The sequence below is a fragment of the Sciurus vulgaris genome (genome assembly GCF_902686455.1).
Source record: "Sciurus vulgaris genome assembly, chromosome: 1".
In the NCBI taxonomy this organism is placed as follows: domain Eukaryota; kingdom Metazoa; phylum Chordata; class Mammalia; order Rodentia; family Sciuridae; genus Sciurus; species Sciurus vulgaris.
In genome coordinates, this window is record NC_136461.1 from 201260776 (window position 1) to 201285413 (window position 24638).

At 42.8% G+C, this 24638-nt stretch overlaps 1 protein-coding gene across 6 annotated transcripts in view; it reads right to left on the minus strand.

Annotated features, from left to right (window-relative positions):
* Nucleotides 1-24638, minus strand: part of ASAP1 (ArfGAP with SH3 domain, ankyrin repeat and PH domain 1) — a 337055-nt gene that overhangs the window by 74925 nt on the left and 237492 nt on the right. For 3 of the 6 annotated variants that reach the window (XM_079112364.1, XM_079112361.1, XM_079112362.1), the window contains exons 6-11: nucleotides 19680-19754; nucleotides 19144-19193; nucleotides 11982-12111; nucleotides 10524-10609; nucleotides 3234-3309; nucleotides 1699-1821 (exon numbers count right to left, since the gene is read on the minus strand). In XM_079112364.1, coding sequence (XP_078968490.1) covers nucleotides 1699-1821; nucleotides 3234-3309; nucleotides 10524-10609; nucleotides 11982-12111; nucleotides 19144-19193; nucleotides 19680-19754 — 540 coding nt within the window. Of the gene's footprint in view, nucleotides 1-1698; nucleotides 1822-3233; nucleotides 3310-10523; nucleotides 10610-11751; nucleotides 11837-11981; nucleotides 12112-19143; nucleotides 19194-19679; nucleotides 19755-24638 lie in introns of those variants that run through there. The other 3 variants (XM_079112365.1, XM_079112363.1, XM_079112366.1) reach the window with 2 other exon arrangements.

A 24638-nucleotide genomic window follows, 5' to 3' on the forward strand; every position in this document is an offset into this window, starting at 1 on the left:
AGAAAACTCATTTATTAATTGGGGGTAGAATTAAACCATGTGCTTTTACATCATGTACATACTCCTTTTGTTTATAGAACAGTTTTTCTTTAGTTAGCTTAAGCAGAAAACATTAGTCTCTATGCAAAACAAAAAAGGGACCTTTATTTTACTTTTTTTTTTTTTAAATTAAGTATCCATATATAGGAGGTAATCCTGTGTGACAAAACGAAGACAGGAAGTGGTTAAGTGCACTTAAGCAGTAAGAATTCTTGCTTCTCTCCCCAGACAGAATCTACCCAAGCCTCCCTTCCACTTGAGTCCTTCAACTGATTTTACACTGAGAAATCTCTCAAGGAGGAGACCACTTCTCTTAGGAGATGGAATGACTTTCAGTCTGAAGTTTACTGGGGTTCTGATGCTCAGGAAGGCCTCAGATCACAGGTGCAGGAAGTGCCCGGACTGCTGTGTACCAGTGCACAGAGATATTCCTAGACACTATGTCTACTCCCCAGGTGAGCAAGTACTTTCACCTGAGAAAACCCCAAAGCACATAGAAACTGCACTGGAGAAGCAAAGAACAGCATGTTACATCCACTCAGTATAGAAAACCTTCAGGGTTGCTGCAAAAGGCCCAGTGTGGCTGGTGCAGGGCTTGCCACCGTTTAAGGATGGTTGCTTAATCTTTGTTTTGGACTCAGAAATGCCTTTCAAAATTAGAAAATGTGAGAATGCTACTGTTGTGAGATAGCATGAGAAACTGACAGTTTAAGAAAAATATTTTATATGAGTATTAACATTGCATTTAAATACTTCACTTAAATTTAATCCATAATAATTTCATAACATAAACAGGCACATTTGACTTTCTCCCATGTAACAAATGGTGCTTGCTCTTCAATTTTCCTTATTATGAAATCCAACATCCAAGGTCCTTTGAAATCAGATCTTGAGTTTTTTAGTTCGGAAGCCCACTGCTTGTTCCTCTACCTACCCTGTCCCAAACTGTTTGCAGTCTTCTACTTCTGAGTTTCTTAGGTTTCCTCTCTGGCGGTAGGACACCTCCCAATAAATTTTAAAAAGCACTGACTGATTTAGGCATGACTGATAGGTTCATGCTGCTGACTTATTCTAGATACTGAGCTCCTTAATAGAAAGGACTATGCCTTAATACCTAAAACAGTGCTTGGCACACAGCAGGGATTAGCTGAATGTTTGAACAAATGACCTTCACAATTAAGGTTACTGCAGTCATGTAACATCTACCATGCACTGCATACTATATTCAAGATCCAGGAACATTTCACCCTAATTTTCCTATTTATGGGGCAAAGTTTCTACAGAATTCTGTATCACAATATTTCTTTATTTCCCTGGTAAATGAGACATGCACTTTTGGCTGGAGAGAGAGAGAAAGAAATACATATTTTTAATATATATATATAATTTATGGTCTAGGGAAGAGCACCATGGGGTGTACTTCCTTTCCTTCAAAGACAGAATCAGAACGCTATACAGCCACAGAATTGTAGATCAGGGTGTCTTTTTTATAATGGAAAGAAAACTAAAACACAGTTTCTACACTGGGCATCACTGTAGGTATACACTAGTCTCTTACATCTTTGTCCCCAAAACCACCCTGGCAGGAAGCCATCAATGTGCCTGTTTTGCAGAGCAGGAGACATAAAGGGTATCAGAAGCACAAGCAGCCTCACTTACACTGTTAGCCCTGCTGGGAACATATAAACCACCTACTTCTTTCTGATCAAGCTGAAGAGAGGATTTTATTAAGTCTCGGAGTGCAGTGAGCTGTTTCTTTTCTTCATCCTGGGTCTGTTTTATCTATGAAAGAAAAAAAAATCACTTGTTACTTATCATTTATACTTTTATGAGCAGAGTTTGATTTATCCAAATATACCACTCATCAAACAATTCATTTACACAGTTTATTTTCTTGTTGAAATCCTTCCTACAGATTTATTTTCGATATGATTGGCATAGTCTTCTCATCCTAAGACAGTACCAGTGAGTTCTGGAATGAATGAACAATGCACTGTTTTCTATTTAAATAACACATCCAGGCTAGGAAAAACCCTGAAGCACTAAGTTAAACAGAAATAATACTGAGGTCATTGCTTCTAGCTTTTCAAAGCATGGAGGTAGGAATAACATGATGTGATTAAATGGGCCAGAAGAGAAGCCCATGGACAACCAAGAATCCAATGGGCCAGTGCATAACAGAAGTTTACGCCACACTACCTGAGGACAAGAGACTCCTGTTTTTTAAAAATCACTTGGAATTTAACTGTAATCTGAACCACGTTACCATTAAAAGAAAATTACAAAATAAATACTATGTGTTTTCAAAGTTATATAAGAACACAGGCTAAGAATTCCTTATCTAAATAAAATTCTTGGGACCAGAAATGTTTTGATATTTTTCAAAGGGTTTTAGAATACATGCACAGTATAATGAGATGCCTTGAGGATGGGACACAAGTCTAAACATGAAATTCACTAATATTTCACATATACCTTATACACACAGGCTGAAGGTAATTTTCTACAGTATTTTTGGCACACCTGCATTTTGACTGTGACCTGTCACATGGGGTAATATGGTAAATTTCCCACGTGTGTCATGTCAGTCAGTGCCCCAAAAGTTTCAGATTTTGGATTCTGGATGTCTGGATGAGAGATGCTCAACCTGTGTAAGGCATTATTTACAATCCCAAAACTGTATCTGAAGATACATCCTCAGATTCATAAAACACATTCTTTTAATACTGTTCACCAAGAGTTTCACGTAGGCAATGAGTTTGCCGTTTGTATGTCCGCATTTAGTTTTTTTTCTCAGCAGTGTTTTTTGATTTGAAAAAGTAAAACATTGGTATTTGGGTTGGGGGAGCAAAAGAAATCCCTAACCTTGCCTACTCAGAGACAGTTACATAATTTATCTCCTTCCATTGCTCCTAAGGGGCACTGACATTTGAAGCTATGTGGTCCTGAGCAGAGAACCATCTAGAACCAATGGTTATGTACTCCCTTCCCTGCTCCTCCTAAGCACCCAAAAGGTGCTTTGGAATATCTGACCAGGGGTCACTGCTCCAAGCTAAACGGAAGACTTGTCTGCCAAAGGTTCATACTGATTACATCACTTGAGCTTTTCTGCTTTTAATACCCTTCTCATACAGATTTCAAATTTACTGATGTTCATCACACGTTGAGATCCATGTATTGGACAGAGAACTTACATTGTATAAATCAGCAGCCAGTTTTTCAATGTACTGTTTTAATTTATCAGCTGTTTTCAAGCCATCTTGGAAGAAACTATAACAGAAAACATTGGAAGTTTACCAGTGATATAAAAAAAGAAAAGAATTATAATTACTTGAAAAAATCTGAAAACATAGACCCTCTAATTTATCTTCACAAAACAAGTATAAAACAAATTTCAGTATTTTATAAAGATGGACCAACAACAAATTATGCTAGTTTTGACATCTGATGATGTTCTGGCTCTAAACCTTGCTAGATGTGTGACCTGGGGCAGGCTAGTGGCCCTGTATGAAGAGTGGCATGCTCGCCTCTGCGAGTGAAGAGCACTAGACAAGCTACTTACTACAGACAGAAGTGCTCTACCAACTGGGAAGTGAAGCGGGAATGTGAGCTCTCATTACCTATCACTGAATTAGACATGTAAGTCCCCCGAGTGGAAGGAAATCACCTGCATGGAGCCCACTTGTCTCAGCCACGTTCTCCGTCCATTACAGAAATATGAAGCGATCTTCAGAAAATTGACAATGATGGTAAGAGTCATACCAGCAGTGAGCATGAACTGAGTATTTTCTCTGTGCCTTTCACTATTTTGCACCGTGCAGGGAATACCTCTTACAAAGTTTTATCATGGACCCAACCATGTGATTAGAGCAGTGGAGCCTTCAGTCTCCCTTCTCCTCCGGCTCTGGGGAAGGGAGAGGGGCTGGAGGTTGAGTTTATTACCAGTGGCCAATGATTTAATCAATCATGCCATGTAACGGGGCTTCCATAGGACTCCCTAAATGAAGGGGTTCAGAGAACTTCTGGGTTCGTACAGGTGAGTAGCATACCCAATTCCATGGGGACCGAAACTCAGGACCCTTTTGGACCTCGCCCTATGTACCTCCTCATTTAGCTGAACGCTGTGTCTTTTATAAGTCATTAAGTTAAAAAAAAAAAAAAGTCACCACAACTGCACACAATAGGTAACTCTCATTAGTCGTTACATAGGACTAATGAGGTAACTTGTGCCTGGGAGAGTCATGGTGAGCCCGGGAGATAAAGTGCTTAACACGCCAGGCACACACTAGTAGCTCAACACCAGATAGCCCCAGGCCAACAAAATGGGGGGGGGGGGCTTCATTAGTTTTCTAACCTCAGAGGCAGCAAGACTGGCTTCACAACTTAAACAAGCAGCTTGAGATACATGTCACCATATTTTAATGACACAGGATGCTAAAAAACGTTAAGTTGCTAGGTGATGGACAGAGGGACCTCACATGGTAACTGTAACACACCCACAGCTCAGAGGGCAAGGCCATGATCATCTAACGAGGACACCCATCCACTGGCAGGACACACCTGAAAACAAATCAGAGCCTTAGCATTCAGAGAATCCCTGTGTCCTTCATTTGTTGGCTTAAGTAAATTGTGAACGAGCAGCGACGGGGAAGGAAAACCAAGGTCACCAGAGTGTCTCCCTGATTCTCCTGATCACAGGTGCTGTTCGAGTTCACCTAAAAAGAGGTGCTGTTTGGCTAAAGAATAAGAGAACCAAATACTACTTCCAATATGTTAACATACTATTTTCCAAAGTATAAAACAAATTAAACGCTGGGATTATGGCTTAGTGGTAGAATGCTTGCCCAGCAGTGTGTGAGGCACTGGGTTTGATCCTCAGCACCACATATAAATAAATGAATAAAATAAGGTCTATCAACATCTAAATAGAATATTAAAAAAATAAATAAATAAATAAACAACGAAGTGAAGAGTCATCACACCTTCTGAAAGCCTGGTCTCCCAGCCTCAGGCTCCGAGTCAAGCACCGCTTCCCTGCCTTCAAGGTAACAGGGTGACTTTCCCTTCCAGACATACTCTGGGCACACTTGTGTGGCACCAACGAGCTTGAATGTTTAGCACTAATTCAACAACTCAGATCCAGGTGGCAGCCAGAGAGGCGTACTGGACCCAGTCCTGGAGAGTAATCCTTAGAAAGGTGGACGTCCAGGCCCAACCTCAGCCTTACCCAACCAAGGCCTCTGGCATTGTGTCTAGGAGCATGCACTCTGAAGCTGGAGACCTGGGTTTAAGATTTGGTTTCATTACTTTCTACCTATAAGTTCTATGAGGGTACTCTGTTTTATAGTTTTTTCCCATAATAAATTTTAGTTTTGAAGTGCACTCTTCAGTAGTTTGTAGTATATGTACTGTTATGTAACCATCACCCTCCAAAATCCTATGCATGGCAGTGTCCACTACTTCCTCCCTTCTCCTCTGCCCTTGCAACCATGAATCTGCCTTCTCTGAGGATTTACCTTCTCTAGACATTTCACATACGTGGAATCATACAATATGTGGTCTTCTATGTTTGGTTTCTTTCCCTTAGCATGTTTCAAAACTCCCTCCCTGTCACAGCATGCATCAGCAGTTCATTCCCTTGTGTGGCCAAATACTACTCCAATGTGTGGTGACACCACGTTTGTTGAACCATCAGCTGGTGGATATGTGGGTTTCCATGTTTTGGATACTATGAATAATGGTTCTATTAATACTTATGTACACATTTTTGTTTAAATAGACCTGTTTTCCATTCTACAAGCAGAACTTGAGAATTGCCAAACTCGTTGAAAGCAAGCATACCACCTTATTCCGACCAGTAATGCCAGGGTTCCAAATTCTTCACATCCTCTCCAAAACTTACTTGCTATTTTGGTTTATTACTTTAATTAACAGCACTCTAGTGGGTGTGAAGTAGTGTCTCACTGTGATTCTTACCTGCATTTCCCTAATGACTACTGATGCTAAGCATCTTTTCATGTACTTTTTTGGCTGTTTCTCTCTCTCTCTCTCTCTAAATATAAAATGGAAACTAACTTTATTTTTCTGGAAAAAGTAAATATCAATAGTGGGGAGCGACCCTGGCCTCAGAGGCTGGTGGGAAAACATGGATGGCAGAGGGGAAGGTGGGTCAAACAGGAAGCACTGGTGTCCTTCTGGGAAGCTGCCCCTTGTCTCCTTCCAACCCTGGGGCCTTTGGCCCTGGTCCCTGTTGGAATATGGTTTGGCACCCCTTCTCTGTTTCCTGAACCATGTTGCGTTATTTCCAGGCACAAGATTCTAAGATCAAACAAGCCCTATGAGATGTCCATGGTGAGACCACAAGGCACATTCTTTCAGCACTGCTACTGCCTGCTAGGGCTCTCCAGAAAAGGGCCCAGCCCTTAGGGTTGCCCAGGTGTTGGCCCACCTTTCTGTGAGCCCAACACATCCTTCTGCCCAGGGCACACCTGGTTTCCTCTCAGTCTTGTTCCCCTGGGCAGGGCCTGGTGACACACTCCCTACGATGGTGCTCACCTCTCAGCTGGGGCACTGAGGTCTGAACCAGAGTGTGCTGGGACAGAGTCTGGTGAGGGAGGGATGGGCAAGGCAGGATTCCCAGCCTTCTGCTGCCTTGGCCCCACTCTGCCCACTGGGGGCAGTAGCAAGTCCTCCAGGCCTGGGTGGGAGTGTCTCCCTACCCTTGTTGCGTGCAGGGGCTCAAGCCATTCCTTCAGAGAGGACCCTTGCTCTCCAGATCCTTTCAGTGCATGTGATGGGCAGGGCCAGTGGAGACCAGCAGGTGGCAGCTGGCTTGCTCCAGGTTGTCTGTGCATCTCTTTTAGAAAAATGTCTACTCACAATTGTTGCACATTTAAAGAATTGAGTTATCTTGTTGAGTTCTTTATAAATTCTGTATACTGGTTCCTTATCAGATGGTGGTTTGCAAATATTTTCTCCCTTTCTGTAAGCTGTCTTCTCATTCTCTTGACAGCATCCTTTCATAAACAAAAGTTTTAAATTTGGGAGTCCAGTTTATCTTTTTTCTTTGGTTTCCTGTGCTTACTATGTCTGTTTTGACATATTTGTTGAATATTTACTAAATGAAATGAACAAGACTTCCAGCAAGTTCTTGATCCCTTTTGAGCTCTATTTTCTTATTGCTCCAAAGTAAATGAGAATGTAATGCATTTTGGAAGGGCTATATACCCTGGCCTATAAAATATGCTCTTGGCAAATGTCAGGCTTTATTACTGTCTGTAAGATGGAAGATGAATGAGCAATGTTTATAAATGCCCTTGACTCTGCAGATTGTTGTGATAACCCAGGTGGTAAAAGGAGTAGGTGAACAAGAGGAGGTGTTTGTTTTGAGAGCAGCACATTACCAACAATGTTCATGCTTGAAGTAAGGGCTAATTAGAGTGGGTGAGCTGAAATGGGTAAGAAAAAGTCAAGAGCGCCTTCCTGCTCCCTTTATTTCTTCCCTGTTGTAGCTGCATCCATGCTGAGATGTTATGACTGCACGAGGTAATAACCTTGCAAATTCACTCTTGAGTACCAGCTGACTCCATATTGAAAAGGATCTGGCAACTGGAGTAAGTACTCAGAAGAAGAAAGTTTTTAAGCAAAAATCCAAGTAGAGAATGCTTTATAGATCCACAACATAGATTAAGAGTTTTGAGGAACTGGCTGAAGAAAAAAAGAGTAAAACAAAACAAAAAAACAACAAAAAACCCACTTTTTGAAAGAGAACCCCCACCCTGGCATCTTGCTGTGATGGAGCTACGGGTCCAACTGTGGGCTAACTTACAGCTGAATCCCATGACGACCCAGGTCTACCAGATGTCTTAGAAGGCTCCTCATGTGCAGAGTTCTCCTTCTGCTATTTTTCTGTCCCAGGGGAAGACTTTTTCACCAGATTCCAAAAGCCAAAGCTCAGCCATCCTAGTCCAATAGTGAGGATTACTGCCTCCTCCAGGGCACAGCGACCCTCCTCCTCAGCCATCCTGGGCGGAAGTGTCTCCTGCTTGATGCCCATGGCACCAGCCACTTTTATTACTGATGTGCATCACCTACTTACTTCCTGTGCCAGACAATTAAGTCCCGAGAAGAGAACCCTTATTTTATCTCTACCCCAGGACCTAGTAAAGTACCTGGCCTCTGGCAGGAGATTTATAAATATTTATGAGCAGAGAAAAACAAAGACTAAAAGAGTAAAGGGAGGCTACATTAGCTAATACCAGTTAGTGTTGCTCTTTTGCTTTTGCTCACAAGGCTAAAATGTGTGTAGTTTACAAAGCATCTTATATTTTGGAAAATTTATGTTCGTGTAGCTTGAACACTCTCATATAGACTTAGAAAATTTGAGATCAAAAAAGGTTTCTAAAATCAGGTAAAATAGGATTTACTGACAAAGTTTTGCAACTCAGATTGAGAGATTCACTTATTTTGATAAGTTTCCAAGAAATAAAATATTTCTAAGAAAATCAAAATTGAGGAAAGATGAAAAATTCCACCTAAAACTCAAAGCAGGGATCATCACAATATCCTTCAAAGTTTCATAATTGCCTTACTCCACTACTAAGTTGAAAGTAAGTCCAGGCAGCTGGGGTCGTGGCTCAGTGACAGAGCGCTTGCCTAGCATGTGTGAAGCTCTGGATTCGAGTCTCAGCACTGCATATAAATAAACGAATAAAATAAAGGTCTATCAACTACTAAAAAAATAATAATTAAAGAAAATAAAGTAAGTCCAGGTCTTCAGTTATGAGGGTTCAGCCAACAAACATGATCCTATAAATGTGGAAGCTATTTCCACTTAAATATATGCTTTTTAAAAAAATAATAAAAGAGGGGTAGGAGGGGTGTGGGGAGGAAACAATGGATCAAACACCATTACCCTATGTAAATGTATGATTACACAAACGGTATGTCTCTATTTCACGTACAGAGAAACAAGATGTATCTCATTTGTTTACAATAAAAATAAATTTTAAAAAAGACATTTTTACCTAAAAATATTTTTTACTAAATATATTTTTATATATAAAAAAATAAATAAAATAATTTTTAGGCACTGGGGATTAAACCCAGGGACACTTGACCACTGAGCTACATTCCCAGCCCTATTTTGTATTTTATTTAGAGACAGGGTCTCACTGAATTGCTTAGAACCTCACTTTTGCTGAGGCTGGCTTTGAACTCGTGATCCTCCTGCCTCAGCCTCCCTAGCTACTGGGATTGAAGGTGTGCGTCACTGTGCCTAGCATATGCTTTTTATTTCGATATGCTTTTATACAAGGGCAAATTTTTTTGAAAAGAGGAAAAAGGTTACCAAGTTAAATTTATGTATATAACAATTTGACTAAAAAGTCTTTCCTAAAAAGAAACAAACCAACAACAAACTATATCACAGACATCCTCACAAGAACCCTGAGTGGGGTGCCACAAACCTTAAGCCAACTTCACAGATGAGGACACTGAGGTTTGGTGGAAAATCTGACAGTGAAGGATCTGATCATGTGTCACCCAGTCCCAGAGCCAGAACCTGAACTCATCTATTGAATGACTTGAGCCTCATGCTGCTGCCATAAAATTAATGCTGACCTCCCCAAATGTTTCAATTATATACAGAGATCTGCCCAGATATTATTAAAAGGAATGAGAGATCAAAGGGAATTACGTATTTAATGTTTTGGAGAGTTTTAACCTAGTCCAAGTGACCTTTACATTCTTCCACTTATAAATTTCAGAGTAATCTGGACAACTTTGGAAAGGTCCTGGCACTATTTTCTAATTTTCACTAATCAATATAGACTGTAGTAGTAACTGGCACATTTTCACATAACACTCTTCCAGAAAACTCATGAAGTTAGGGCAACAAGTAAAGATGATAAGTAAACAGATGTGCTGCCAGAGATCATGAGAGGAATAAAAAGGTAGCCCTGCAATGCAGGCAAACAAAATTAGAGCCAGCATACAACAGTGGATATGTCTCAAAATACAACATCATTTCACAGACATCCATGTATAAATGAAAAGTATTTTTCATGCCCAAAGTATTCGATTTCATTGATTTAGATGATGGGAAAACACCCACAGCAACTCCAGTTGGGAATACATGGTGCAAATGATCCACTGACGAGTAAAAGGGCAAGTAAGGGAGGAAGGGAAGGGGCCACTGAAAGCCCCCTTTGAGACAGGGCTTGTGCTTCTCTGACACAGGCTGCAAAGGCTGCCCTGCCAGGCTCAGCATGTCAAGTGACCCGTCAGTTGTTCCATCTTGAGCTACTAATTTATATAAAACTCTGGAGAGGGAAGACAATACCATTTCTTATCCATTTAGTTGTGGAAAGTCATTATATAGTTATATACAACCATCACATGAAGAAAAAAACAAAGTCAAGAAAACCAATGAGGCAAAAGGGCCTTCCCTGGGCCAAGGATAGCGACCGCAATATTCTACTTACTTGCACTGTGCGTGATAATACTTTATAAGGTTCTGCAGCAGATCCACACCCTTTTTTGTCTTGATTTCATTAACTTTAATGAGATACTGTGGAGATAAAATAGAAGTTTATGTTGCTAATTCCAGGCAGGGTTCTTAAATCATGGGTTCAGGTGGCACACCGCCATTCTGCCTACCTAAGCCAATGAGCCTCAGTGGCCTTCAGACAAGGTGAGCTTACTTTAGAGAATGCTGATGTGGCACAGTCACAGAGTGTATAAAACAAACAGGTTAGAGCATTAGCAGTGTGGAAACTCACGATTAGCTTACTAGACAAGCAGAAATAAAACACAGCAAAAACATTCTAGAACAGCTGACCAGTCCCCCTCGGTGCAGTGCATCTCAGACTTATAGGTCAAGTGCTCCTGAAAGACAGCTCTGTGCAGATAACAGGAAGAACAGCAGTCTAAGAAAAGTGACATCAACTGGGCACGGTGGTGCACACCTGTAATCCCAGCTTCATGGAGGCTGAGGCAGGAGGATCACAAGTTCAAGGCCAAACTGAGAAACTTAGTGAGACCCTGTCTCAAAACATGAAAAACAAAAAACAAAACCAACAAAAAAATGCCATAAGATACCAAAACTTTTAATCCAAAAGCGTGAATCAAAAAGAATTTTTGTAACTTAAAAATGAAAGAAAAATAACAATAACCTGTTATTAATTCATGCAGTTAACTAAACATTACTGCTTCTGATTTTCATTACCAGCCAAGATTTTTCTGTTGACATTGTTTCTTGCTCCCTTTGTTTTATCATATAAAAGACTTCATGATCAGACAAGTTCAAGGAGCCGAATGTTACAAGGAAGAAAGAACAAAAGAAAGAAAATCCAGGAGACCAAAACTTAAAATTGAGGAAATTCTCCATTTTAAATATTTTCCAAAAACAGCAAAAGCACCTCCATTACCCCGAAGCAGTGTTAGAAGAGGTTAGAACAGGCTGAGGTCAAGCAGTGCTCGTGTCTGGTGGGAACTCAGCTTGAGAACCACTGCTTAAGCTTCAGGCAGCATGCTCTCGTTGCATATTTTTCATGAATTCAGATTTCCTTAATGACTCCTTCATTTAAGTTTTCATTCAAACTGGATTCATGGTTAAAAAAAAGCATGCTCTAAATTTTTAATGTCACCAGTGTTACCTCTCATCAAAATTTATCCCCCCTCATCACTCACAAGCAACATTAAGGTTCTCACCAAAGAATCCTGCTTTGGCTTAAAGAGCCCCATAGGACCAAGGCTCAAAATATGAGACAACAGGGCAACGATGGCTCCCAAAAGGCTTGGAGAAAAACGGAGATTAGAATCCTTAGGAGGCAGTCCCCTACTCTAATGTCCAAACAGCCTGCCTTGCAGCACCAAGCCTGCTGACTGGCAGGACACTGGTTACCAAGCTCCAGGCCAGAGATGGAAAAGTCCACTCTCACCTCACACATCTGGAGCTGAAATAGGCGCCTTTCCTTCTCCATTTCTTCGGCAATCTCAGCTCCCGTTATCTCCGTGCGGATCATCCCGTGCTGCTTTGCATGTTCTCTTTTTTCCTTCTCAATTTTTGTACTGTAATAAATGCAGATAAAAATTTTTTTTTTCAAACACATTATGCGCAAAACCAAGACTGAACCCTTCTGGTTCATTAAGTCTATCAAATGTACCACTCTAATGGGGGTTGGTGATAATGGGAGGCTGTGTTGGGGGCGGGACAGAGAATATATGGGAACTCTGGGTACCATCTGCTCACAAAGGAGTCTTTTGTGCTAAGGGTGTAGCTCAGTGGTAGAATGGTTGACCTGGGGCCTCACTCACACCGAGCAAGCAGCCCAACACAGAGCTCCCTGCTACTAGCCACACCCCCAGCCCCCAAAGAAACTCTTAAAAACCCACCACGTTGATGTCTCTCCTTTAATGAAACATTAGGATGCAAGAACTCTTAGGTTGACAGAATCAATCCTTAGTAAAAATCTAAATTCAAAGAGCACTAACACATTGTGTGGGTTTTCGTCTAGGAAACTTCACATTTTAAATTTGATTTTACACATGATGGATCCATAAACATTCTCTTACATTTTGGTTGGCAGGGGAATGTTCTGATCTGTTTACCTTTTCTTGTGGGTAAAGCACTTCATGAGGGAAACAGCAGCAGAAAGCTGGAAGACTTCTCTGGGTTACTGATGGATTATGGGACTCAGATTTTTTCAGGACAAAGTATACAATGAGTCTTTGTGGGTATGCATGAAAATTAGACAAAGGTTATTTTCAGTGGCCTCTAAAGTTGTGCTATTTTCACATCCCAATAGCACATGTTAATCATGTAGCCACTTATCATTAGGTTGCACAAATAAGAATTGGGAAAAATCCTTATGTATGATTTGGGATTCTACAAAAAAATTCTTTACTGAGGAGGGAAGGGTGAGGGGGTACCAGGGAAAAAAGAAGGTCACATTAAACCTACAGAACCTGAGGCCAGTACTTGGTGGACAGATGATGTTTTGGTGATCATAGCAAAGATCACGACTCTCTATCCAAAAATCCACTTAACTTTGAAAATGAGCTTCTAATTTCAGAAGAAGCCTAATTGTGGATGTAGAGGCTAACTTGTTTCACCCTCCAGTCTTCGTTAAGTTGTAGTGGTAGCAGTGTGGGGAACCAAGTGCCACAGAAAGCCAATATGCTTGTCCATATACAAATGCAGGGAAAACACGCTGTCAACCAACGGAAAAATCTACTGTAAGTCCGGCTGATTCATTCTCATTTACTAATGCTGCATTTAAGCAACTATTGGATCATGACACTGTGGCTGTCAAAGAGGCGAGATGGTGAGAATTTTAGCAGAAAGAGAGAAAGTATCAGCTCCCTGTGCACTGACACAGGTGCCAAGAGCTGCGGAAGCTTGAGAAGAAATAAGGGGGTGGGGCAGGGCATGACTTGATAGTGATGCTGGTGTTCAGGCGCACCACAGTGCCTTGATCATGTGAGTTTCTTTTTCCTCTATGAATCTCTTCACATGTTAGTAAAGGCCTGGAAAAGACATGCTCTCCCAGACAAGACCCGATGACAAAAGGGAAGAGAGAATTCAGCAGTGTTAGGAAGAGTAGGGCTGAGGAAGAGAGAAAAGTCTGGGCCTTGAGCCGCGGACACTCTGCCTCCCTCGCTCAGTCACTTCTAGAATGTCATCACATGTGATTCCTAGGCGGGGGCTGAGGGCCCCGGAAGACACCTCAGATGCAGACATCTGCAATGCTCCTAGTCAGAGGGCTGCCTTGCTGCCCTAAACCTCACACCCAGAAGGCAAGGTGCTTTCTCAGGGATTCTGTGGATGCACATGAGTGTTCTACCAGTCCCTGGGTGGCCTGCTCTGAAATATGGTCAAGCAGCCAAGGACTAGAAGACAATTGAGGACAGTCTCTAAAATCAGAGAATGTTCAAAACAACTAGAGGGGAAGGGACAGAAGGAATCACAGATAGGTTTCTACCAAAGGTCAAATCCTTAGCTAAAAAAAAATCCCAAAACCTGGTTGAACAAGAGTTTTTAGAAATTTAAGCTGAGTAATAGTAAAAAATAAAGGGCTGGGATTGTGGCTCAGTGGTAGAGTGCTTGCCTAGCATGTATGAGGAACTGGGTTCGATCCTCAGCACCACACAAATAAAGTCCATGGATAACTAAAAAAATAAAAATAAAAAAATTTTAAAAATAAAACTTAAAAAAGTTTTAAAAATAAAACTTTAAAAAAGGCAATGGAAACAGCAGGGAAAAAACGCTGATGAAATAACAAAATATAAGAGCAGAAAAGAAAAGAAAAATGTAAGAACAATCTAGGAAGTTCAACATTGAATGACGAGGAGTTTGAGAAAGAAAAAGAGGAGGAGCCAGGAGGAATTATAAGAAATATTTCCAAAGACAAGAAAATAAAAATTCCACATGAATGCACACACCATGGCACACAAAGACATCACACCACCCTTTAAAAAAAAAATGACGTTGTACTTTTAAACCTTTATTTGTTTATTTCACATGGTGCTAAGGAGTGGACTCAGTGCCTCACCCATGCTAGGCAAGCACTCTACCACCAAGCTACAGCCCCAGTCCCTCACACTACCTTTTAAAAAGAGAAGAATGTAACACTTTCTAACAGACAAACCAAGAAATAAAAAACCATATTTCACATATGCATACACGGAAATCAGAAAGGCACTGGATTTTTCTTGAATTAACAACACTGGAAATTAACAAACAAGGGGACTGCCTTCAACAGAAAGGTTACAAAATCAGGGCTTTCTATCCAGCCGAATTCCTTTTCTGTGTGATGGCTGGATGAGGATATTTTGGACATGCCAGCCTGGAAGTGTGACCTCACACTGTTTGGTGGAAAGTACTGGAGGTGGCAGGCCAGCAACACATGGGGTACACCAGGCAAGAGGAAGCAGATCTAAGACTAGAGAGTCCAAAGGCAGCCCAGGATGACAGCTTACTGCTGATGGGAAGAGCTCTGGGCACAGGTGTCTGCAGAGAGAGAGGAAGGAACTGACAGATAATTTAATGGCAGGTGATACAGACATTATTTGAATACCTACAAGGTACTTTCTAAACAGAAATGCTACTGACAGGGGTCTGACTCCACTGGGACGCTGCTTCTGCTGCCTTTGGCATGACAAAGGCAAAGACCCCTTGGTTTTTAATTTCTGGTATTGCTGATTTAAGGAAAAACCTGATATCTTTCTATTTTCCATTTATTCATATGTGATACGTGATCATTTCTTAAAAATTCAAAAAAGATTATAAGCAAGCTAAAGAGCAAAACAGTCATACTACAAGAAGGGAAAGGCAGGCTGTAGGCCCGGCTGGCTGGAGGGAAACGGCAGGTTTGTGAACACGGAAGGCAGCGCTGGTCCTGGTCGGACGCCACTCAGGGCAAGGCTGCAGTGGTGAAGAACACTGAGGAAGCACATCACGCGCCCCACAGCCACAATCCGGCGCCTGCAACTGACCGCTATCCCTGCAAAGCGACAGCTGCCATGGGCAAGAAGGAAATCGCCAAGAGGTCAAAGATCAAGTCTTCTGCGGCGTTCTTAACAACGATCATCTGGTGCCCACAGGGTCTGCCTAGTCCCTTGAACAAAACCGTGGCCAGCAAGGACGTCTTCAGAGACCCTGCTCTCGAGCACAAGGCCTGATGGGAGGCCAAGGAAAGCCGGGAAGGGAGGTATGAGACAGGCCAGAAAAAACGGTTCTTACACAAGTTTTGGGTCTAGATTTTTTATTTTTGTTCCCATCATCAAAAAAGAATGGAAATCCAATCAAAACGCACCATTCAGATACTCATGAAAATATAAACACTGACAAATGGTTCAACCCAAAGCTGCATCAACCACACTATATAAACAGGGCGGGGAAGGTGATGGCAGCTGGAAAGGAGCCAAGTCCTCTCCTGCCCCAGCAGCACATCACACCTAGTCAAGGAACGACCGCAAGGGAATGCCGTCTGACAGAGATACGCCAGGAATCAGGCCAAGGGGGTGGAAGGAGAGGGCCCAGCAGGCCGCAGGTGGTGAGGACCGCCGCGCCTTCTGTGGAAGCACACTCACTGCCCACTCACCTCCTCCCTGCTGCTGGGTCACTGTGAGCCCTGTGCTGTGAGGTGCTGCACAGACACGCTGAGCTCCCACTCCGCAGGACCACAGCAGGGAGAGTGCTACGCCGGCCTCGGGGCCTTCCTACACTTTCCGCTCTGAGGAACTTCTACAATGCTGAACCCACTGCTTTTTGGGGTCCCTACAATATGTCGTGACAGTAAGTCTTAACTGATGCAGGCACTGATATTTTATGTACATGTATTATTTTGACCAAATAAAATATTTGATTGTTACAAGATTTAATAGAAAGCTGGGTACAGTGGTACATGCCTATAATCCCAGCTTCTAGGGTTGCAAATTTGAGGCCAGCCCTGGCAACCTGGCAAAACCTTGTCTCAAAAATAAAAAAGACTGCAAATGTAACTGTAGTATAGTGCCCCTGGGTTCAAACTCCAGTAGGACAAAAACAAACACACACACACAAAACAAACAAATGAAACAAACTATTTACTGAGTGACTACCCTATTGAAAACTGTCAATCCATTATCTTATCCTTACTAAAACCTTGAGAAATAGGTAATTTTTATATTATTTAATAAGCAAGAATCACCAAAACATACTTTACTATCCTGGCTCAAGATCACAAACTAATAATACTCAAGTCTGTGATCCTAACCATTGTGTTTCATTGCCTCCTGGAAATGGAAGATCATGAGCTGGGCATGATTCTACACACCTATAATCCCAGTGACTCAGGAGGCTGAGGCAGGAAGATGGTAAGTTTGAGGCCAGCCTCAGCAACTTAGTGAGACCCTGTCTCAAAACCAAACTAAACCAAATCAAACAACAAAAAACAACAACAAAAAGAACTGGGGATGTAGCTCAGTGGTAAAGCACCCCTAGGTCTGATCCCTAGTGGGGAGGGATCCAGCCTTTTTTGGTTATTTGGAAGGTAACAACAGATTAGCTCTCTGTGTAATATATAAGTCATTTTGTTTTCTGTGACATAAACAAATAAGACCTATTACACAAAGCAGACAAATGTTTTTTTTTTCTTCCTGTACTATATGAAAGAAATCTATTTTAGGAAAATAATTATTTGACAAGAATTTATTTAGCTGAGTATGGTGGTGGACACCTGTAATCCCAGTGACTCGGGAGGTGCAGACAGAGGATTTCAAATTCAAGGTCAGTCTCAGTAACTTAGCAAGAGCCTCTCTCGAAATAAAAGGGATGAATGTAGTTCAGTTGTAAGTGCCTATGTTCAAACCTCAGTGCAAAATAAATAAATAAATTTAAAAAAAAAAATTATACCTTCCTTAAGGTCATATAACTGGAACCCACTGATTTCACTATTTGAATATTTTGTGAGTATTCATGACCTACTTTTCATACATAAAGGCAATGGCCCACAGCATACATTTACATTATTAGTTGGCCATTTTCGGAACTCTTTGGTTCTCAGCTGCATTTGTAGCTGTTCATGCACAAAAGTATCCCTAGAATGGGAAGTACCCAACAACACATTTGTTACATAAGCAATTACAAAAGTAGCTTGGGGAAATATGCTTAGTCCTGAACTTGCTCATCTTTTGCCTCTCCTTTTATTCAGTTACTATTGCTGCCTTCCAGAAATGTCTTTATTCTCTTACGTTTACAGTTACCCGACTTTACAGTCAAGAATTTTATTAAAACCTTTCAAATACACACATCTCCCACCCTACCCTACTGCCTGGTATTACAAATCCCGTGCGGTAACAAAGGGCCATGGTGGAATACCTAGGTACGAAGACCAGCCAGGTGGCATGCACTGTGCTCATCTCCCCAAGCCCTTACCAACAGCCCTCCCAGGGTCTCACTCATGTTCTGCTGCTCAGGCTCTGGGTCAGACCGACCTGGAGGGAATGCCAGCTTGACAGCTACCAGCTTCTTTTTCTTTTCTCTTTTGGTGGTGGTACTAGATAGAGAACCCAGGGGCACTCCAACAATGAACTACATCCCCAGCCATTTTTTTATTTTTAGACAGGGTCTCACTAGCTGCTTAGGGTCCTACTAAGTTGCTGAGGCTGGCCTCAAGCTTGTAATCCTTCTGCCCAGCCTCCTCAGTCACTGAGACTACAGGTGTATGCCACTGTGCCTGGCATCTACAAGTTTATTTCTGGTGCCCTGCAGCCTCCCCAGGCTTTGGTTTTCTGAGAGAATAAGCTATATGCTGTTGGGCTGCTGTCAGAGGTCATGCATTGGAAATACACGTAGCACAGGTCCTGGCAGGCTAAGGATGTCATGAACATTCGCTATTACTTTTATTATTTCCCAAATGTTACACTATGCATTAGCTATAAATGAGCTATAGTTAAATACTAGTTTCAATGAAATAGTTATAATGAATAGCAATGATAGCTGTTAATAGTTGTCACAGGCCTACAACTTGATAGTTGACACCAGAAGCCACAAATGGCAAAATAATTGATGCTAAAATTGTCTGACAATGAGTACAGAAGATAGAACCATTATTTTTTTGATGGTCCTAGGGACTGAACTTAGGTACTTTACCACTGAGTATATCCCAGCCCTTCATTAAATTTTTTATTTTGAGGCAGGATCTTGGTAAGTTGTTTGAGGTTGACCTTGAACTTGCGATTCTGTGTTAGCCTCTCCAGTTGCTGAGATTATAGGGGTGTACCAACTGGGCCTGATTATGACTACTTTTATTAAAAAATATTTTCATTAGTTGTTGATGAACCTTTATTTATTTATACGTGGTGCTGAGAATTGAACCCAGTGCCTCACACATGTCAGGCAAGCGCACCATCACTGAGCCACAACCCCAGCTCTCATAACTACTTTTAAACTAGGTCAGTACCCCCAACCTCTTGGGCCTTCCACGGGCATACTAAGTGTTTTGTTAAGAAGATATCAGGGGCTCTATCCTTTTCCCAGTTACTTTTTCTTATGAAACTCATGACAAACACCACCACCATCCCCCCAAACAAAACCAAAAAGCAAACTAAACTACTTACAACTTGGTCTCATAATCTTTCCAGGCTTTGTCAAATGGCTTCTTGAGATCCTTACAAAATGAGAAAATGAAATTGAAGTTCTATTTACTTTAGCTTAAAAAGAACAAACAATTTTGAAACATCTTAGCAAAAATGGCCTCCTTTGCAGGCCATTTCAAACTTTACGGAAGAGGCCTAAGTGCACATTACACCACTTATTACACATGGAAGCCTGACAGAGGTAGGAAGGCTGGGCCCTCCTGGTGGTGCTGCCCCAGAGATTCCACGAGGCTGGGCAGTGGTGGACATGCCGGAGGAGCCAGCTCAGGCCCACTCACTGAGGCTCTGACTGATCCTGCCAAGAGTGCCCAATCCCATCCCTCTACTGCCACCCTTCTGTCAAGAGGCACATCTTTTCCAATGCTCACTGCTTGGAGAACAGTATCTCAATGCTAACAATGTTCGGAGTACCTCTCAAGTACAAGCGCTATTATGATCTTAACAGGAAAAAAAATCCTTCCAAGTTAGAGTGAAAAATCAAAAATCTGGACACTTACTCCTTTGACTCCCTTTAGGTCTCCTTTTAACAAGGAATCCAAGGTGAAGATCACATTGTGGCTCAGACCCTGGAGCTGAAAATCAAAACGAAGGAAAGATGGAGGACAGTTAAAAAAGCAGCACATAAAACAATACAGCCAGCTTTTGCTGGTGGAGCGGTTCTCACACACAGGCTCTGGAAGGGCTGCAGGCCCATCGCTTCACGGAACCTACAGGACGTCTCCCTGGGGAGGTGGCACAACTGCTGCCACTTTTCAGTGAGGGATGGGGACGGAGGCCGAGTCTCCTGTGCAGAACCACAGCACGAGCAGAGGCCTGGGGTGCATGCAGCCCGAGACTTGGCACAGTGCGGGGGGTACGGCCTACGCCTCCTCTCTCGTGCTGGCGCTTCCGTCGCCACTGCTTCCCAACACTGGAGAGCTTAACTGGCTGTCAGCGGCTTTGCAAGAACAGAAGGGCACCGCATAGCCGGCTGTCACCATTTTCTTTCTGTATTTTCAGAGCATGTGTCAGTACCTGGAGTCACCCTGTTAATCCTGCCTCCTGCACAGGACTGTAAGCACGACGAGGGCAGAGACCCTGACTGCTCTGTCACTCAGCAGCTACAGCCTCAGTACCAGATTCCACTACAGACAAGATCTGTCTGTGAAAGTGCGATCACAGCAGGGGAGCAGGTTTTTTCTGCTGCTCTGAGGCAGTGGCCTGGGGCTCCCGCCTTTAAAGATGGTACAGGCAGAGACTACAAAGGAGATGGGGCTGCCGCTCAGCTGAAGCGAAGAGCAACAGAAGAAGCGCAGGAAAGAGTAAGCAACGCAAGTACAGAGAAGAGCTTATGGCCTGGTCTCTTTAAGGAGCCTCCTCAACCTTGATGACATCAGTTTTAGTGGTCTAGAAACAAGGCTGCAGGGGTCTGCAGAACCAGATTACTGATGGGAAGGCCTGTGGATCTCCTCACTTAAGAAACCCTTCTACCCACATGTGTTCAACAGTCAGTCCTAGACCTGTCTGTGCATCTGCCTGTCCATCATTCACTGAACACTGACTCTGTGCCACACACTGTACTCGAAACCTGGTGTCCTGGGGACTGAACGTGGGCACTTTGCTGTGCCCGAGTGATCAGTAGGCTGAGGATCAGCAGACTGATGTTCCTGCTTTTAAGGGGTCTGTGCTCCAGGGACAGGTAGTGGGCAGAGCCAAGGCTGCCACTCATGGCCACACACGTGTGACAGGAGGTAGGGAGTGTGGCCTGGAAGGAGGGGCTCTGTGCTGACCCTCTGAACCACATCTACTACGTGGGGGTGTCAGCTCCGACTGAGTGGCAGTGATGACGGAGTCAAGGTTGGTGAGAAGTGCTTGCCGTCCCGCCCCAGTGCCCAGGAAGTGTGGCCGTGTGCTTCTTCCTCACATGTCATGGGGAAATGAGTGAGTAAGGCAACGCAGGAGCAGAGAGGCTGGGAACAGGAGGCCTTTCCTCTGCCCTGAACTTGTCCCTTGCGCTTTCCTGCTGTTCTCATCCCAGGCTTCCTGCAGTTCACAAGCCACTGCAACCCTTGACGCTCCCTGAACCCCAACCAGCTTCACGCATGAGGAAGCTTTCCCGGCGCAAACTGTGGACACAGCCTCTTCTTTCTCTTAGTGCCAAGACAGTCCTATCAGAGCGATTCTGTCCTCGTGCTTCTGCCTCCACCTGTACAGGGAAACAGGCTGGGGGCAGGCTGGAGGGCCACAGGCCCATCCACATGTTCTATGGGGGCCTAGGGCATTGGTTTTTGGGAAATGCGGTAAAAAAACCCACTAAGATTTTGTAATAATTTGTGGCTCTCTAAATGGCCACAGCACACAAATGGATATAGATTGTTTCAATCAAAATTTCATGGGGGGAGCAATGAGGGAGAACATTTCCAGGAAGGCTTTTGGGGGAAGGAGGATGGGTCAGAAAGAAAGAAAAAAAAAAAAAAGTGAAAAACATTGCCTTGGGTGTAAGGGAGCAGAAATGCAGACTAACAGGCCTTGCCTTCTGCCCGAGATGGGCAGCAGGGAAGTATTTTGTTCCGAGTTCTCGATTCCATTCCTGGGGTACGAGCCCCAGCACTCAGTCCCATGGACTTTAGGAGTCCGTGGGGATGGTGGTAGGCGAGGTTGGGGCCCGCCCTGCCCTCCGCTACTGAAGTCAGAATCTACCTTTTCCCTGTTCACGAAGATCCGCCTGGGGTTTTTCTTCAAAGCACTCACCATCCCTGATCGTGGGTATGGAGGCTTCGTCTGCTTGCTGTCGCCCCAGTTTTCAGGAGAAACCCTCGACAGCAGGGTCTGCGCATCCACAGAACTGTTCCCAGATCTCAGGACACTGCCTAGCACAGAGGGGTGGCTGAGGACTTGAAGGAGGCAGGGAACACCTGTCACCCGGGCACCAGGTTCTTCTCTGTTGGGTATTTATTCTGATGGAAAGTGAAGGGCCCTACAACAGGGGGCTGGCTGTTATGGAACTTCTAGACAGCTATAAAAAGGAGAACTCTCTCTGGAAACCTCTCCATTGTTAGTAAAAGCAGGGTATAAAACCTTATGTACTTAAGGTGCATAAGGATTCGTATAAGAGGGGGAAATGTCTGTTCTTGAGCTATTTTTGAAGCATGTATAGAATCCGTTATTTCAACTTTTATCATTATAGGAAAGGAGCTGGTTTGGAAGTTGAGTAAAGGAGAACAGAAAAGAATTTTAGTAAAATGAAATCGGTTATCTGCTGATATCAGTCCCTTCAGGGATCAGAACTGGGCAAAGGTACAGGGTGGAAGAAGGGGCATTTGCATTTAAAAAAAAAAAACAAAAACTGTTAGAAATGTAATATATTGTTAATTTTTAAAAAAAGGTAAAAAATTTAAAATGTGAAAAGAATGTAACTACAAATGTTTTAAAACTTGTCCTAAATTATGGTTTTCATCCATGCCTCAAATCCCTTATGAAATAAAGAAAAAACAACATTGTTACTGCTACCTTAAAATGAAAGTGTTATTACAAAACAACAAAGGAATTAATGCTGAATGTGAGGGTTGTTCCAAAGGAAAAGTTCCTCCAAAGTCCTGTGCTGAGTACACACAGCAACCTTCTATGTCACCACTGTGGTCAGGCATGGGGAGTGTGGAGGTAGCTGTACTGATGGAAAAGCCCAAGAATTAAGGACTTCTTTGCTGGTATCTACATGTATGTTCTTGGGGACCGATAAGAAATCAAGAAACCAATATGTATTAGAAGTTCAGAATTTTCCCAATGATTGACCAGTCTATTAAAAGGACACAGGAAAATATTTAAAAACCTACTCTTTCCACCTTACATAGAGAAGAAGTTAAGTTTATTTTTAAAAACTGACAGAGAAGGTTGTCCTACATGACAAGTGACTAGTAACCACCTCAGTGCCACTATAAAGACACAAAGTCAAAGAGGAAGCAGACCGATCTCAACAGATTTTCTTCAAAAGTCTTTCAGATCCCCTATGGAAAGTATTCCCCGTTCACTTTAATAAAGTTCTGCTGATTCTTCTATTCCCCTTCACCCAACTTCCAAACCAACTCCTTTCCTGTAACGATAAAGCTGAAGAAGCAAGCCCCTGCATGATTCAAGTCTGCGAGAAGCTGAAGAGGATGTCTTAAAGAGCACCACTTTTTTCCAGTTTATTAATCAAACGACATTTTAAAAACCATTTCAGGAATGATGTTTAGGTATGGTAAATATGTTTGCTTTCCCCAAAACTACTATTTAAGTTTCTTTCCTCTGCCAGTACATTCAGCTAAACTAGAAATCTGGAATAAATCAGACAGAGGGAGGCTGAGGTCTATCCTTCATTATGCAAAAGGAACATGTTTAAGCAAATAATTGTAATTAGTATTGGTGGTAAAAAAAATAACCATTTTCCCCCTCAGAATTGCTCAATGCTGACAGACATTATACAGACAGCCCCCACAATCCCAGCCACTGAAGAAGACTTCATCAAGTTTTCCTCTATGTACACAAACTTAAATATATTTTGCTTTGATTTTTTAATCTTTACCCCTTTATACAGCTTTACCACAAAAAGCGATCTTGTTGGCTTACTGATGTACTGCCTTTCCTCTCAGAAGGTAGGAGGGCCCTGGTCTTTTCGTTTGCCGACCGACCAGATCCTCTGCAGGAGTCCCAGGGCAGTGGCAGGCCACGGCCAGGCTCTGTGTCCCTCCTGGGCCTGCTGGAGCCGGCAATGCCTCCGTCTCTTGCCTTCTCTGGAGCAGGCGCGAGCAGCACAGCTCCCCAGACGGGCCTTCCACCACACTTACGTGCACCTAAGACTTTATTAATTAACGAGGATGCAATCTGGTTGCTTTGTCATCTTGTGCTAATTGACAGTCTCTCTCTGCTGCCCACTGGCTCTCTCTCTTCCAGTCCACACACACAAACAATTTCTCTGCAAGTAAAGCTAATGCAAATCTGCTGACTTGCTTAACACATTGGAAAATCCAATTAAAATAATGAGCCATTTCTCAGTGCTAAGCCTGCAATTCCCTGGTATAAATTAGGTAGTCTGTGCGTTAACTCCTTCATGGCCGAGACAGTTATATACTATCCTGAAGCTTTTTAAAACTGTGCCAGCTGCTTCCCAGGGTATTGTGATACAGAGCACAGAAACCCCAGGGGGGTCGGCAACTCAACACTCCTGCTGTGGGTGACTCTGGCAAACTGTTTGACCTTGCTGGTGTCTGCGCACTTTCAGCTGGCCCATACCAGTGGATGTAGATCAAGGCAGAGCTGACACCAATGAAGCTTTGCTCCCACTGATACTGCTAAAATTCTACTGATTTTTCTATTTCCATTTACTCAAATTCCAAATCATTTATTTCCAGTCAGAATAAAGTTAACATGAATTCTTTACATGAGATCCCAGAGCTGGATGCTTTAATTAGCACCATCTCCTCACTGGCTCCTGGTAACCC